This window comes from Diabrotica virgifera, chromosome 6, assembly GCF_917563875.1.
Source record: "Diabrotica virgifera virgifera chromosome 6, PGI_DIABVI_V3a".
NCBI classification, from domain to species: Eukaryota; Metazoa; Arthropoda; class Insecta; order Coleoptera; family Chrysomelidae; genus Diabrotica; species Diabrotica virgifera.
In genome coordinates this window covers 193,277,993-193,295,926 of record NC_065448.1, presented here as the reverse complement: position 1 = coordinate 193,295,926, position 17,934 = coordinate 193,277,993, and the positions used below count along the sequence as shown (strand labels likewise).

General features: G+C 33.6%; 1 protein-coding gene across 1 annotated transcript in view; it reads right to left on the bottom strand.

Moving 5' to 3' along the window:
* LOC126886266 (protein FAM200A-like) overlaps positions 1–16,143 on the bottom strand; it is a 71,220-nt gene extending 55,077 nt beyond the window's left edge. Inside the window, exon 1 of the mRNA XM_050653135.1 lies at positions 15,825–16,143. Within this exon, the coding sequence (XP_050509092.1) occupies positions 15,825–16,143 (319 nt within the window). The remainder of the gene's footprint in view (positions 1–15,824) is intronic.
* Between the last annotated feature and the right edge of the window lie 1,791 nt (positions 16,144–17,934).

Genomic DNA, 17,934 nt, shown 5'->3' with positions numbered 1-17,934 from the left:
GCAATTTTATCAGAGGGATTTCCTTTTTGTTGTTCTGAAGCTATTTTCTTGTGGCATTTTTACAATTTTAACTATTTAGAATGGGAAATAAGCCACAATATTATTAAAAAATGATTTTTATTAACGTTTCGACGCCCAAATCGGGTGCCGTTGTCAAAATACAAAATACTATTAATATAAACAAAAATGTTGTTGCTTAGTAAAAAAATTCTTCTAATAATTTATTTAATTTGACTCATTTATATCGGCAATTCAGATACATATGATATATTTTAAAGTAGAAGACTTTAAAATGATATTGCCAATATTTATGAGTTGCGTTCCAGGGACGACTTTACTGAAAGATAGTTCATTCGATTACATGAAATCAACCCCAACTCAAGAATATCCGTCACAAAAAAATCATAGCATGTGATCTGTCTTTAAAAAGACAACCACATGCAACGGTGACATTAAAATTCTCGCGTTAGAGATCTCATAGTAAATCACGAGGGAAAACCAGGAAAAACCTCGTGATACTATCCCGACATCGTAAGTATTTGGTCTTACATTTAATTTACTCTCAAAATTAATACCAAATTCTGATTTTACTATAATTTTGTTTAAATTATAAATAATGTCAATAATACATGGGTATATAAGTAATACTAAAATATAAAATATGTACTAACTCGACTATTGACTTACTAATTGTGGTATTTTCTTTCTATTGACTTCCTCTTTCAGTATGGGTATCCACATCCTACTGCATTCCACCGAGGAATTTGCGACACAATTGGTTTCGTTTAGCATAATTAGAGCCGCTTCTTTGATTTTTCTCTTTTTACTATCTGTTTCTTTCAGGACTATACTTGAATCTCTCCACTGAACTCTATGTTCATTATCCCATGCGTGTTGACATATTTGAGATCTATCAAATTCTCTATTTTTAATATAAGATTGATGTTCACTTATTCTAACGTTTAATGGTCTTGATGTTTCACCTATATAAAACTGTTCGCATTCACAAGGTATTTTATAAATACAATTCTTTGTCCTTTCTTGTTCATTGTTAGGTTTAGTTTTAGATAGAATAGATCTCAATGTGTTGGTTGTTTTGAATGTTGTTGAAATGTTGAATTTATTTCCTATTGTTTTAAGTTTCTCGGATAGTCCTTTTATGTATGGTATTGATATTTTCCTCGTATTATTTCTTGTGAATGTTGTAGGATCCCGTTCTATGTTGTTCTGTTCCATTCGATCCAATCTTGACAATTCCTTATTTATAAACGATAAAGGATAATCATTTTTTAATAAAACAGATGTTAAGAATTGTTTTTCTTCTAAAAAGGAATTTTCGTTAGAACAAGTAATTTTGGCTCTATCATATAAGGATTTTATGATTCCCTTTTTAACGTTGATGTTGTGATTTGATTTGTAATTGAGATATCTGTTGGTATGTGTTGGTTTTCTATACACTTGAGTCTCATATCCAGTCTCCTTCTTTAAGACTAAAACATCGAGGAAAGGCAGGGTGTTATTATATTCCTTTTCCATTGTAAATTTTATTGTCTCTTCTTGATCGTTTATAATATTCAGGAATGTATCCAACAATTCTGATCTATGAGGCCATATTGAAAACACATCATCTACATATCTCCACCATACAGTGGGTTTTAAATTTTGTTTAGAAATGATATTAGTTTCGAAATCCTCCATAAATATATTAGCCAATAATGGAGATAAAGAGGAGCCCATTGCTAGACCAAAATTTTGTTTATAAAATTCATTATTTAGTTGAAAATAGGTATTATTAGTACATAATGTCAATAACTCCATTATAGCTGATACATTTAGTTTTGTCCTAGTTGTCAATGTATCATCATTCTCTAATTTCGTTTTGATTATGTTTAAAGTTTTATCTAATGGCACATTTGTAAATAAACTGTTTATGTCAAAACTTACTAAAATATTATTTGGATTAAATTCAATAGTTGATAATTTGTTTACAAAATGTTTTGTATTTTTTATAAATGTGTCATCATTATTAGCAAATGGTTTTATAATGTTTAATAAAAATTTTGATAGTTCACTACAAGGAGAACTGATGGTACTACAAATGGGTCTAAGTGGTATGTTCGCTTTATGAATTTTCGGTACTCCATAAAAATGTGGTGACTTACTGTAATGAGGTGTAATTAATTTTCTTTGATAGTATGTTAGATCATTTTTAAATTTGAATAAAGTTCTATAGATTTTGTTTTCCAGTGTTTTCGTTGGATCCTTTGTTAATTTGGTATAAGGTCCATTTGTAATTAGATCTGTAATTTTGTCCTCGTATTGTATTTTATCCATTATTACAGTTGCATTTCCTTTATCCGCTGGTAGGATCGTTATAGAGTCATCATTTTTTAAAGTTTTTAAAGCTTTAATTTCCTCTTTACTGATGTTCTGTTCAATTTGATTTGTCTTTTCCAATTCAAGTTTACATAGTACCCTATACTGTTCTTTTTCATGAGTTGGTAAACACTGTGATATTTTTTCCACTGAACTAATTATTAGGTCTGGATCCCGCGTATGAAAAAAAAGTTGATTAATAGCAAGCTGAAAATTTGTTAATAGCTTAAGGGTGTCTAGTCGGACAAACTTTGATATATGGGAACACTGGAACAGGGGAGGTTTTAATTGTGGAACAGGTTAAAAATTTGGAACCGTCAGACAACGAAAACTGCACATGTATTTTGTCCGACAGAACAGACTTAAACTCTCCGAACAGAGATTAAACTCTCATGCAAAAATCAGACTGCTATTTATCACCAAATGGGCGTTTTAATGAGTGGAACATGTAGAATATGTCAAATGACAGGAATTATGACAGGTGATAAATAGCAGTCTGATTTTTGCATGAGAGTTTAATCTCTGTTCGGAGAGTTTAAGTCTATTCTGTCGGACAAATTAAATGTGCCGTTTTTGTGGTCTGACCGTTCCAAATTTTTAACCTGTTCCACAATTAAAACTGCCCCTGTTCCAGTGTTCCCATATATCAAAGTTTATCCGACTAGACACCCTTAAGCTATTAACAAATTTTCAGCTTGCTATTAATCAACTTTTTTTTCATACGCGGGATTCAGACCTATATGTCTAATTTTGGAATAGATGGATGAGTAACAGCATAGTTTAAACCCTTTGACAATATCAAATTCTCCGTCGCATTTAAATGTCTATTTGATAGATTGACAACTGTCGCTAATATGTCATTATTTCTATTTAGGTTATCAAAAGTATGTATACTATTTTGTTCTAAAAGAATATTAAATTTATTTAAATGTATATTTCTTTGTTTCTGATATGAATTTTGATAAATTATGATATATTATAAATTACCGAAACGTTAATAAAAATCATTTTTTAATAATATTGTGGCTTATTTTCCATTCTAAATAGTTAAAATTGGATTTCCTTTTGGCTCAAATCGGGAATCAGCTTTTTAAAATAATTTATCGTGCCAAGAAAACCTCTCAATGTTTTCAAATTCGTTGGTCTTGGGTATTCATCTATGAGCTTGACTCTGTCTTCGGCTAATCTTACTGTTTTGGTGTCCAATTGAAAACCCAAATAAATGACTTCTTTTTGAAAAAATTGACATTTTTCAATGTTTAATTTCAATCCCGCTGTGTCCAATTCTTTCAGAATTATTTCTATGTGTTCCAGATGACTCTGAGTATCTTGTGAAAAAATTAATAAATCATCGATATAATGAACTATGAAATCTTCATGGCGATTCAAAATGGTATGTAGAGCTCGGACGAGTGCAGCACAAGCCCTCTGCAATCCAAATGGCACTACCTTAAACCGGTAGACAATACCATCAATAGAAAAAGCGGTGTAGTTTCTACACTTTTCAGCTAACGGTATCAACCAAAAACTGTGTTTTAAGTCAATTTTCGAAAATATGTGTGACCCGGTGATTCTTCCAAAAATGGCCTCGATGTTTAGAGGTGATTCATATTGTGATACAGTGTGCTGGTTGATATTCCTGGCATCTAAACATAATCTCAATTCTCCATTGCTTTTCTTTACTATCACAATCGGGTTAACATACGGTGAATCACATCTTTCGATGATTTGATCTTCCAACATTTTATTTATTTCTTCTTTCACCTCTTGTCGATACTTGTATGGAATCGGGTAAGTCTTTGATCGAAAATTTCCCAAGTTTTTCACCTCAAATGAATGTTCGTACTTTTTAGCCACTCTGTTTTCCTCATTGATCAAATTTTCGTAGTTTCTTAACATCAACCGCAATTCTTTTTCTTTCCCTTCTCCACATATTAATTTTCTATCTTCTTTCTCAGATTCTTCACACATGTTTACCGTGCATTCTGCATCCTCGTTTGCATATACCTCCTCTTCAAATACCACTGTTTCAATCATATTCTTTTCACTTTCATTTTTTAGCTTTATTTCTTCTTCTCCTGAGCTCGTCTCTTCTTTTGAGGAATCCCAGGTTTCCTTTGTTTCTGATACTCTCAAATTTTCTTCTTCTGGGCTCAACTCTTCTTTTGAGGAGCCACAGGTTTCATTTTCTTTTATCTTTTTCTGACCTTTTCTCCTTTTTTTCTTTGTCCTTGCTTCGCTGCCAAATTCATTTCCACTGTTTGTTCTTTACCTGATTCGTCCGTATTTTGTTTCTCATGTTCCTTGTCCTGTTCTTTTTCTTTTTCTTCTGTTAGTTTCATCGTATTATTTTTAAAATCTATCACTACATGTTTTTCTGCCAATTCGTCAACTCCTACTATCATGTCATGTGACATGTTTGGCATTATTACACATTGTAGTGCATACATATTCTTACCCAGTCGTACCATTACTCGTATGCCTTCATTTATAGTTGCCAATGTCCGTTTGTTTGCGCCCACTAAATTTACCCTAGGTATTTTGTTAATTAAATTTGTTAAGTTAACTTCTTCTATTAGTTTTCTGTTGACCAATGTTATTTCAGATCCAGTGTCTATCATAATTTTAATTGGTTTCTCGTTGATAAATCCATCCACAAATTTTAAATTAACTCCATTTTTCTTTTCGTTGTTTCCTGCCAATTTAATAAACTCCTTGGGGTGACAAAAGATTCCTGTTTGATTTTTGGTTTTTAGTGAGCGCCGTCGTGAAAAGACGCCGGTTGCTCATCGTTGTTTATATTTTCGTCATAATGTCTCTCTCCGTCATATTCATCTGTCTGGGTATTATTTACTTCTCTTCTATTTTCTCTTGGTCTGTCGGATCTGTTTCGGTTTTCTCGATATCCCTGTTCATTTTGTCTACCATTATTTCTGTTTTCTTGATTTGAGCGTGTGGTGTTTCTATTCTGGTATTCTCGATTTCTGTCCTTATTCCATTGCCTATTTCTTTGTTCATAATTTCCTCTTCCGTTGTCTCTATTTTCGTTTTCCCTTCTGGGATTAAAATCTCGTCTTGTATAGTCCCTCCTATTTTGATTTCTATCTCTGTAATCTTGTGTTTCTCGGGGCCTGTAATCTTCTCGCGACCTTCTTGATTTTCTTTCTCTTAGACGTGATTCTCTTATTTGTAAGAATTGGCATAGACTATCTATGTCTTTGTAGTTTTGCAATGTGATATGGTCTTCCAGCGTTTCTTCGAAATGTCTTGCAATCAGTTCGACTAATTGTTCCGATGAGTAATTATATTGTAAATGTTTTGCATTATTGTAAATTTGTAAAGCATATGTCCTTTCTGATACCCCGATCCTATCATTGTATTTCCCATTTTGCAATTCCTTGTTAATTTCCAATTGTTGGACTTTTCCCCAGAAATAATTCAAAAATTTTTGTTCAAATTGTTGCCAATTGCCGAATTCTTCTTCTTTACTATCGAACCATAGGCTTGCTTCATATTTGAGATGGTTTCTGATAGTTTCTTTTGCTGTTTCGAAATTTCCGATGTGTTGTATTTTCTTTTTCAGGCTATTTATGAACGGCACTGGGTGTAATCTTCTTACATCCCCGCCAAACCTTATCTTCACGTCATCTGTGCTATGTATAACCATTTCTCTTCTTTCTCCTACATTTTGTTGCGTCCGGTTTTCGGTGACTTGTTTTTCTATTTCTGTGATTCTTTTTTCCACTTCTTCTCTGTCTACTTGAATAGCATTTTCCAACTTATTTTCCAAATTTTCTATTTCCTTTTTCTGGCAATTCGTTATTTCCTTTATTTTGCTTTTGATTTCTTTAATCTCTGTCTCTTGTTGTCCCATATCGTTCTTGATCATTGTCAAACATCCTTTTACTTCCTTTTCATACTTTCCTATGCGTTCCTCCATTTTCTTGTTGTTCTCTTCTATTGCTTGTTTCATTTTTTGTTGTGTTTCATCCATTTTTTGATCCAATTTTTGTTGTGTTTCAACCATTTTTTGTTGTGTTTCATCCATTTTTGATCCACTTTATCCATTTTCTTTGATGTTTCTTCTTGATTTTTATCCATTGTTAGTTTTGTTTCCTCCTGATTTTTATCCATCGTCCTTTTTGCTTCATCCATTGCTTGTTTTGTTTCTCTTTGATTGTCATCCAGTTTTTGTTCCATTCTTTGTGACTGGAGTTGCATCATTTGTAATAATTTATCTTTTCCTGATAATTCTTGCTGTTCTGATGCCATGATTGTCGTGTCTAAAATATCTTCTTGGTTTGAATTATTCTCTTGATTTGTATGTTCTTTTTGTTTTTTGTTGTCCTTGCTTTGGCTTCTTGTCACAGACATTTGTTTTCAAGAAGTACTATCCCCGCCAAATATTAAATTTTACTAGTATGTTACCAAGACGACTTTTTCTCACCCAAATATTATAAATTGTCAATAAATATATCAAATGTAAATATCGTAAAAATAAAATATTAAATCAGTTATGTAAAATTTGTACCTAAAGAGATCTAAAATTTTATGTTATCAAATGTAAGTATCTCACTTTTTACCACAGGCATATAAATTTTCAAATACCGGCTTTACTCTTTCTATCCTTCAAATTTGCCACTAGAAATACTTTTCCATGCTTTCCACGTTGGACGACAGTTGATGTGATCTTGATTATTGATATGAGATAATATTCTTATATGTCATTTAATTTAATCAATGCATTAATAATAATCTAATTAATTTACCAGATCACATATCAATATGTTTTCAATCTCAGGGCTTTTTATAAAATTAATTACTTACTTACGTGGCTTCTAAGTATTTCTCAATGGTTCCTAATCGGGATAGGAAAGAAAAGAGTAAAATAATACACACATATGGGTTACAATTATAATCAAAATATTGTTTATTTTATTTAAATGGCAATCACTGCTTAATATTTGCTATATCTTATTATTCTTAAACATAACATTTACACATGGGAATCTTATTTCCTTTTGGTTTCCAATTGAAAGTTTTTATTAACATTTAACTATTATGATTTATTAGCAACAATTCTATTTAAGTTTGATGAAGCTTTTCTGATATTATTGATTATGTTCTTCAATTTTAAATGTGGTATTTAATACGAAAAACCCATACATTCATGTCCAAACAAATGAGACTGACCTTTTTCTGGTGAACTGAGAATGTCTTCACACAAGACCCGTTTCCTGCTATCCTTGGCTGCGATCAAAACCTCGTCCTGGCTTCCAGTAATGTTCTCCTTTGAAACTAGCTCGTATAGCTCTCGTTCCTGCTTCTGTCGTGATGCTGTGTTCTACCTTTTTCGAAACTGCAATCAGCTACCGGGAACTCTTGGCTCAAGGAGGTTCTTTACTCTCAACACTCCACACTCACGGAACTACACCGGCTTTCTCACTCTCCGTACACTACCGTCTACTACTGGACTTCACTTCTCGATAGCTCAAAACATTCTGATCTATCTTTTTCATTCATTCCCCTACTTTCTAAATATCCCTTCCAGATTCACAAATCAACCTTCCACCACCAACTCTCATTCGCAGTATTCCTCAAAACCAATTTTTAATCTTTCTAAATATGCTTAATGGATTTCCAAAAAAAATAGTTAATTCCCATTCTAAAATTACTTTCTACTATTTACAAAATTTAATGACCTATTATCTACTTCAACTGAGTCTTATTTAGCAAAGGCTAATGATCGAACCTTCCGCGAACAACGATAATGAACTATTATCTATTTCAACTGAGTCTTATTTAGCATAGGCTAATGATCGAACCTTCCGCGAACAACGATAATGACCTATTATGTATTTCAACTGAGTCTTATTTAGCATAGGCTAATGATCGAACCTTCCGCGAACAACGATAATGGTACGCGCCATTCACTTTGTTTATTCTCGGCGCATTGTCCCGAGTTTCGTAAGCTTCTTCTAATCACTTCTTAAAATTACATATAACAATCTGTTGTATACAGGTTGTTCTAAATTTGTATGCCCGTGGTTGAGAAAATTGAAAATATTTTATATTAAATTGAATTCTGTTTATAATTATCAAAATTTAATTTTCATATCAAATAGAAATATAACAATATATATATATATATATATATATATATATATATATATATATATATATATATATATATATATATATATATATATATATATATATATATATATATATATATATATTTATGCACAGATATCAAAGTGAGGTCCTGACATTACGCGCACTTAGTGAGGACCGGTAGAAAACGTAGACATAATCGTTTCAACTCTTCATAGGTAAATAGCAATTAAAAAATGACCAGTATACACAAAAAAAATAATTACGTATATGTGTCCCGTATTGTTTAAGTATATTGCCACCCAAGTGAGGCCATTATACGTAGCTATCAAAGTGAGACTGTATATGCTTTTTCGTTATACGCACAAAGTGAGGACAACTTTACGTGTATATTTTCTTACAGCTCATCAAGTGAAGACCATACAGTGTTGTCGATAAATATGAGATTAGTCGTTTCTACCGCCTTTTTCTGTATAACACAGTAATAATTATTATTGTTTCTATGTTTCAGTCACTTGTAGTTATAAGAAGGATGTGGACTCTTTGTTCTTGATCGTACTGTTTGTTACTTTTATAACATTTTAGTACCTAAGCATTAAATCACGGTAGCCTTATCGGAGACTAGCGTTAATAAAGAAATAGTTTTATATTTTTCAATAATTTACAATAAAGATGGATAGAAAAGCAAGAATTTTGAAAATGGCGTTAGTTGAGAACAATAATAATTAAAATGGAGGGTACAGTGATAGTTCAGTTATGTGAAATTTATATTAAACTTAACATATAAATATAAAAGCCCGACTTTTGATCTAAGAGGAACACATTTTTACGGTACATACATATCTGTCATTTGTCAACCCCTCCCTTCCATTTCCCGCACCCCTTATTTTTAAATAGGGAATAGGGGCGTGTGCTAGCTCATTTGAAAGGATATTCAATTCTCTATCCAGTAATATTAACATTGACATAATTGTCTATACAGTGTATTTTAGTATAGGTACTGTTGCCCCCGTCGATTTTCATTTTGAAACGACAATTTTCCAACCTTAATTTTAAGCAACCTTATACAAGATGATTTACTTAATTTAATTAAACTTAATGCACCTTTTTTACTGACTTAATTTTACAGTTATTCCAATAGATGGCAAATACAGTGAATATGTGCATATGTTTTATTTCGAATAATCATTTTAAAATAGTTTTAATTTTCTATTTTCTCTGAAAATTGTTGCAAGCTTCTTGTTCTTATACTTAAAATCACATCACTACAAATTTATACGAGACTACATATTAGGAGTATAGAAAGTATTATAATATAATATGACTTACATGCTTTTTTCCATTTACTGAAGATATTTTCACCTTATCCTGAAACAATGCAACGTGACCAAGTGTCCTCAACTAAAAAAATATATCCCACTATTTTGATATTAAATGTATAGTTTGTACTATAAACCGCATTGAAATAGATTGCAACGTGTGTGTGTGTGTGTGTGTGTGTGTGTGTGTGTGTGTGTGTGTGTGTGTGTGTGTGTGTGTGTGTGTGTGTGTGTGTGTGTGTGTGTGTGTGTGTGTGTGTGTGTGTGTGTGTGTGTGTGTGTGTGTGTGTGTGTGTGTGTGTGTGTGTGTGTGTGTGTGTGTGTGTGTGTGTGTGTGTGTGTGTGTGTGTGTGTGTGTGTGTGTGTGTGTGTGTGTGTGTGTGTGTGTGTGTGTGTGTGTGTGTGTGTGTGTGTGTGTGTGTGTGTGTGTGTGTGTGTGTGTGTGTGTGTGTGTGTGTGTGTGTGTGTGTGTGTGTGTGTGTGTGTGTGTGTGTGTGTGTGTGTGTGTGTGTGTGTGTGTGTGTGTGTGTGTGTGTGTGTGTGTGTGTGTGTGTGTGTGTGTGTGTGTGTGTGTGTGTGTGTGTGTGTGTGTGTGTGTGTGTGTGTGTGTGTGTGTGTGTGTGTGTGTGTGTGTGTGTGTGTGTGTGTGTGTGTGTGTGTGTGTGTGTGTGTGTGTGTGTGTGTGTGTGTGTGTGTGTGTGTGTGTGTGTGTGTGTGTGTGTGTGTGTGTGTGTGTGTGTGTGTGTGTGTGTGTGTGTGTGTGTGTGTGTGTGTGTGTGTGTGTGTGTGTGTGTGTGTGTGTGTGTGTGTGTGTGTGTGTGTGTGTGTGTGTGTGTGTGTGTGTGTGTGTGTGTGTGTGTGTGTGTGTGTGTGTGTGTGTGTGTGTGTGTGTGTGTGTGTGTGTGTGTGTGTGTGTGTGTGTGTGTGTGTGTGTGTGTGTGTGTGTGTGTGTGTGTGTGTGTGTGTGTGTGTGTGTGTGTGTGTGTGTGTGTGTGTGTGTGTGTGTGTGTGTGTGTGTGTGTGTGTGTGTGTGTGTGTGTGTGTGTGTGTGTGTGTGTGTGTGTGTGTGTGTGTGTGTGTGTGTGTGTGTGTGTGTGTGTGTGTGTGTGTGTGTGTGTGTGTGTGTGTGTGTGTGTGTGTGTGTGTGTGTGTGTGTGTGTGTGTGTGTGTGTGTGTGTGTGTGTGTGTGTGTGTGTGTGTGTGTGTGTGTGTGTGTGTGTGTGTGTGTGTGTGTGTGTGTGTGTGTGTGTGTGTGTGTGTGTGTGTGTGTGTGTGTGTGTGTGTGTGTGTGTGTGTGTGTGTGTGTGTGTGTGTGTGTGTGTGTGTGTGTGTGTGTGTGTGTGTGTGTGTGTGTGTGTGTGTGTGTGTGTGTGTGTGTGTGTGTGTGTGTGTGTGTGTGTGTGTGTGTGTGTGTGTGTGTGTGTGTGTGTTTGTGTGTGTGTGTGTGTGTGTGTGTGTGTGTGTGTGTGTGTGTGTGTGTGTGTGTGTGATTGGGATATTGACTGCGAAACCATAGGCTTCATTCGCCTAATCATATTTATCTTTGATTCTTATAACAATAAATAAAATTTATTAACATTTTATATCAATATTATTAATGTTTTTAAACAATATCAGTATGATAAAAAAATTTCTACATTCTACAATTGGCACACTTGCAAATCACATAATATTATTAATGTTCGTGCACAGTTTTCTAATATTATCCAGTTCCATATCCAGTTCCGAATCCAGTGGTTATATTTCTCCCGTATTGTTGAGTTTCGCTTCCAGTGATTGTATTTTTTTTTCTTGTTTTTTTTAATATTTATTTTTTATTTTATTACTATATTTTTGTATTGTGCTGATAATAGATTGCAACATTGTCTATAGACATGAATGCAGTAACAATAAATAAAAAAAAATCGGAGATCCACACCCCGGATTTGAAATCGAAACCTGGGCTTTACGAATCCGAGGTCTACCCACTAGGTCACTAGGCTATCGCTCTTAGACAATATTTTTTCCTGAAACGGGGAACTTTTAAAGCCGGGTCTAGACTATTTAACAAAACATGCTAATAACAAAGTTGTACAACAAATTTGTTGTACAACTTTGTTATGTAACTTGTGATAATATAGCATGAGTATCCAGACTATATAACAAAAAACAAAACAACAACATGCGCATAAATTTTGCAGCATTTTAGATTGATAGCTGGTAGGTTAGTTAGTATATAAAATTGCGTCATATAAGTATGGAGGATCTCTTCATAGCAGCAGCAGCTTGTGTAATATTGTGGAGGCGACACCGGCGTGTTAAATTAATATTTTGGGTGTGTCCTTTATTAGCAGCTCGAGCAAAATATAGGTAGTGGTACAGCTCTTTTAGCTGATCTGGAAAGAGATAACATATACCCATCGACAGGAGACATTAAATGTGATGGCAGTTTTAAACTTCTTAAGAATAGAAAGTTCTGATTTTGAATTTCTTATAAATGAAATCGGCCATAAAATAGTCAGGAAAGACATTTCGAGATGCAACTCCAGTAAGAGAAAGATTAGCAGTTATATTATTAGCAAAGTATACTTTTTAAACTTTTTACTCATTGTTTCAGAGAGGAAGTATAACATTTCTGTAAAATTTAATTCCTCACTATTACCTTCTGCACCTGTTCATAATTGAGTGTCACTGTCTGTTTGAATTGGTGTAGCTGGAGAAGTAGCGGATGTAGGTGTAGTGGACGGAATAGAAAGGCTCAGATGTATTGTATGATTGAGTGCCTGTTTGAGTACCTGATGAAGCAGTCTGCATCTGTGTAGCGAATGAAGTGAATGTTACAGGTTTTATGTCTGAACACTTTGCTCTGTAGAGATTATTATTTATGTCAAATTTGGAGTTGATTTGCACCGATTTGCTGTTAAGGTTCCGCGTACTACTTTTCTTTTGTTGGCTTGAGTTATAGGCGCATGTGCATTAGTTTTAGCTACAGTTTCTGTATCTATTTTCACTTCTACGGCTATTTCAGTCAATTCATCGTGTTTTTGATTAGTTTTTTAAATCAATAAATGTAGCTCATCCCATAGCAATCCCATAATACTCGTTACTTACGTAATAGCTCAATTAAATGAGTAGTTAGTTCTTTCGACAATTTCATCGCGTAAATAACCCTACGTGAACAGAGCAAAGAAAAATCTAGCAAAATCACTTAAGAATGAACAAGGTGATATAACTCCAACGGTTGCTGCTCGCGTACTATGCCAGAGAAATGCTTCAATAACATGTTTTTAGGTGTAGATCAGTCGTGGTGCGGTTTTACAATAATGTTTTATAACTTTCTTTGATGTTTACCGACATCTGTTGGATAACATAAAACATGCTATATAACCAGAAAAATGTTATGCAACATTGTGTTTGAAAACTTTTTTATTTAAAATTTTGTAACAAGTTACAAAACTTTGTTATTTAACATGTTTTGTTACATAGTCTGGACCCGGCTTAACGGTAACTTCTTATAGGTAATACACTAGTTTCTGAATATTTTTAATTTGCTTTACTTTACACCAATCTAGTATTTAGAACTCAAACTACAATAATATCATATTTAAAATATATTTTAGACAATACAATGTAGTTTACTGTAAACTTATGCAATATTAATTTTGACAATGTCAAGAAGTAATTTACATTGGAGTCCACGAATCTTTACCCGTGCGTCATCATTTCAAGCATACGAAATAAGTCGATGATTAGTCGGAAATTTAAATCGAAATAAGTCGATGATTAGTCGGAAATTTAAATTTACTAAACGCAACATCAAGTGACATTAAGTGACTTGCTGTTGCGTTTAATAAATTTCAATTTCCGACTTATCATCGACTTATTTCGTAAGCTTTAAATGATGACGCACGGGTAAAGATTCCCGGACTCAACTGTAGGTAAGTAGGTACCTAATTAATGTCAAAATCATAGCTACGGTTGTAGAAAATCATAGCTACGGTACGCACGATCGTAGAAAATAGTATATTGTACAATAAGTGAGAAAAAAGACATATTTCTTACGAGCGCAAAGTTCATTGTCACGAGCTGACGAACGAGGCGAGGGCCGCAAACCAAGCGAGGGAGAAATATGTCATTTTCTCATGTGTTGTACACTGTACTATTTCTATGGATGCGGTTTTGTCAAGAGTTCAAAATTAAATAATTTAGGTGCTTTTACGCATATTATATACATAAATACAATAAATACAATACAATAATACCCCCCCCCCCTCACTGAGAGGGGTGGGGGGTAAATTTAAAATTTTAAATACAAATCCCGTGATATTTCGCAAAATAAGCATCAGATCGATAAACTGCAAAATACACTTATTCAATATTTTTGAAAAATCTATCGAATGGTACCAAATGCGACCCCCCACGGAGGTGGGGTGGGGGGTTCCTTTAAAATCTTAAATAGGAACACCTATTTTTTTATTGCAAATTTTGATTCTTTGCGTAAAAATAAGCAACTTTTATTCGAAACATTTTTTCTAATTATGGATAGGTGGCGCTATAATCGGAGAAAACCGGTGTTGGAAATGGAAAATTAAATTAAAAAATGGAAAGTCCCCACTAAAATGGAAAATTTTACTTAACTTTTTTGGTTTTAGAACCTAATAATCACAACCCAATAGGTCCCCAAAGCGCTCGAGTGACTGCACATTTAGCATACTTTGCTCCCCTACTATATGTATTATAAATAATATGCGAAGTAATTATTAACCCAAACAACCATAATTCAACTTTTATTTACTAATAAAGAACTGGACGAAAGTGTCACATCAGCTTTTATGAAACAATAAAATTTATAAAACAAATTTTATTAGTTTGGGATGATATAAGATTTACATAAAAAGGTAAGTGATCTGCTTGAAATCGATATTCCCAAAATCATCTAAAAATTGTTTATACTTGAGTACTTTGAGACTCTTGTTATGAAAAGTGTATACCTACCGAAATACGATTAGGAATCTCCATTATGTAATTTTTAAATAATACATAATTCTTAGGAAGTGAAAGGTATTATACAAACGTGTTAAAAAATACTACCTACTTAAATTTTTTGATGGCAATAAATGATGAATTGGTTTATCGAATTTATTTTTAAGTAAAATATGTCATTTGGATATTTTTTTAAACTCGATAGATCCTAGGGACATTTCTTTAGATCGGTAAGATCATCACTTTTGGGCAGTGGTGCTCAGACTTATACTACGTGGGATCTACCGCATAAACTACAAGCGTTCAGCGATCGACTGCGAGTAAAAAAACCCATTATGGAAATAAAACTTTATTGCACATTTCTATGTGATAAAAAGTTGTAACTATAGAGAGTTGGAATTAAAGTCATATTTTTAATCTTAATTTTATTTGGATGTTGATGCATGGCACTGCATATCATCCACAAATTTTTCATATGATGGTACGTAATTACCGAGGGCCATACGCAAGCATGATGAGAGATGTTCGTCAGTTAGACGATTACGATACTTTGATTTCACTACCTTCATTTGGGAAAATACAGACTCACACAAGTACGTTGATCCAAAGAATGCTGTGAGCTGCAGAGCTACGTGCCTCAAAGATGGATATTTCTCAGACGATATGAAAGACCAAAATTTCGTATCAGTCGCTCTGGATTTAAGGTGTATATCCGAAATTCTTTTTAGTACCTCATTTTGGACGGAAACGATTTCCATATTGAAAGTAACGGATATTTCAGTTGCAATTTTTTCGACATCTTCGCAAGAAAATGGCATAAATGTTCCAATATCTGTCAGTTTTTTAAAATCAGCGAAGCGTCTTTCAAACTCACTATGAAGTGACTCATTTGCAGCTCCGTCTCGTAATAGACATAATTCAAATGAGCGGTTACCCTTTTTCAGCAATGGAAAGTTGTTTAAATTCTTTCTGTTAATTTGTTTAATCAATAATTTCAATTTGTTGACAAAAAATGCACTGCGCTCATCATATCGATAATTGTTTTATTTTTACCTTGTAGTTCCAAATTAAGGACGTTCAAATGATTTGTTAAATCTGATAAGAAAGCTAGGTCACTGAGCCATTTTTCGTTCTGAAGTAGATGAGTGTCGTCCCCTAGTTCCTCTAGAAAAGAAATTATTTCGGGAAGTAACTCCTGGAACCTATCTAAAAATTTTCCACGGCTCAACCACCTCACATCTGTATGCAGAAGTAAAGCAGTGTGTTCCGCAGAGTCGCTAGCTTCCAATTGCGATTTAAAAAATCGTCGCTGCAAGCTTCGCGCTCTTATTGAATTCAAAATTTTTGTTGTAATCTTCATAATGTCGTCCATATTTAAAATTTTGGAACACAAAACTTGCTGGTGAATAATGCAATGAAATGAAAAAAAAGTCCTCGTTAGCTCGGCATAATGCAACAAATCCATTGTTAACGCCTGTCATGGATGGTGCACCACCTGTTATAATACACACTAATTTGTAAATCGGTAACTCGTATTGCTCCACAAAATTTATAAAAACGTTGAATATATCTTCTCCGCGAGTTTTCTCTTTCAGAGGCAGCATTGTTAACAAATCTTCTTAACATGACATATCAGAAAATACCATTCGAATGAAAATACACAACTGGGCAGTATCAGTCATATCGGTTGACTCGTCAAATTGCAAAGAAAAGTATACACACTTCCTAATATCACTTTTCACTTGGCTTTCCAAATATTTGCACATGATTTCGATACGTCTGGTGACCGTTGGGCGTGACAACTGGACTTCTTTGTTAGCAGACATAATATCTGTTTTATTTTTGAAGTCTTCAAATTTCTTTGAATTGGTTAAAATCTTACTTAGATAATAGGAAACAACTGGTTAGAGCAAATGATACTGACTCTAGTCTCAAAAACATTGTATGTTGAGTACCACAAGGTTCAGTATTGGGTCCTCCACTTTTCGTTATCTTTATAAATGACATCACTAATTTAAAAATCGATGGAAAAATTTTTCTTTTTGCTGATGATACCAGTATCACTTGGAGCAACTCAACTATTGCAACTCTTCATGCAACTATAACTTCTGATCTTCTTACGATAAAAACCTGGTCTGACTCTAATTTACTCTCTTTTAACGTGGATAAAACGGTAGCCCTATCATATAAAGGTGCTCTTCAACCCCTGCTTGTGAATAGCAGCCAGATCTCTACCGTTGATTCTGTAAAATTTCTTGGTATTCTTTTAGACAGCAACCTCAAATGGTCCCTTCATATCGATTTGTTAAGTAAGAAACTCGCCTCAGCCTGCTATGCCATAAGATCTGTCAATTTAACATCTTCTAAAATAACATATTTTTCTTTATTCGAGTCTCATCTTCGATATGGTCCTCCTTTTTGGGGGTCTAGTACAGCTGCCCAATTTGAAGTTATTTTCAAATTACAAAAAAGAGCAATAAGATATCTGTTTGGCCTCAGAAGAACAACCCATTGCAGAAGTGACTTTAAAGATCACGAAATTTTAACCCTTTCATCTTTGTATATTTTAGAAACTGTTTGCTTAATTCGTAAACACATCATGACTTTCCAGCAAGGCCTCATCATGACTACTTCACCAGAAATTCAACTTTTGATGTCTATTTACCGATCCCGTCTTCTGAGTTAGTAAAGAAATCTATACTATATTCCATATTCCGCAAAAAAACTACACAACCATCTCCCTTTGCAACTCAAATCTGCAGCATCCTTTCTCAAGTTCCGTAAAATGACAAAAGCTCATTTATCTAAAAGACCATATTATTCAGTAGAAGAGTTTCTTAATGACTAACTAAGAAGTCACAGTAATGTACAAGTAACTAAAGTGTATTTATCTATATTTGCGTGTCACATACAGCAGCTTAAACTTATTAGTTCCTTTGTTTGTGTTTTATTTTATTATGTTGTATGTTCAATTTCGCAATTTATAGTAATTTTGCAATATATTGGTTTTTGTTTTTTTACTTCACTTTTTTAACTTGTTTATATTTTTTTTATTGACGATTTATCAAATTTTATAAAATTGTATTTGTTATTGTTATGTATATCTTTTTTGTGACTCTATGTTAAGCTTTGTCCATAAAATTGTATAATTTTCAGTGACAAT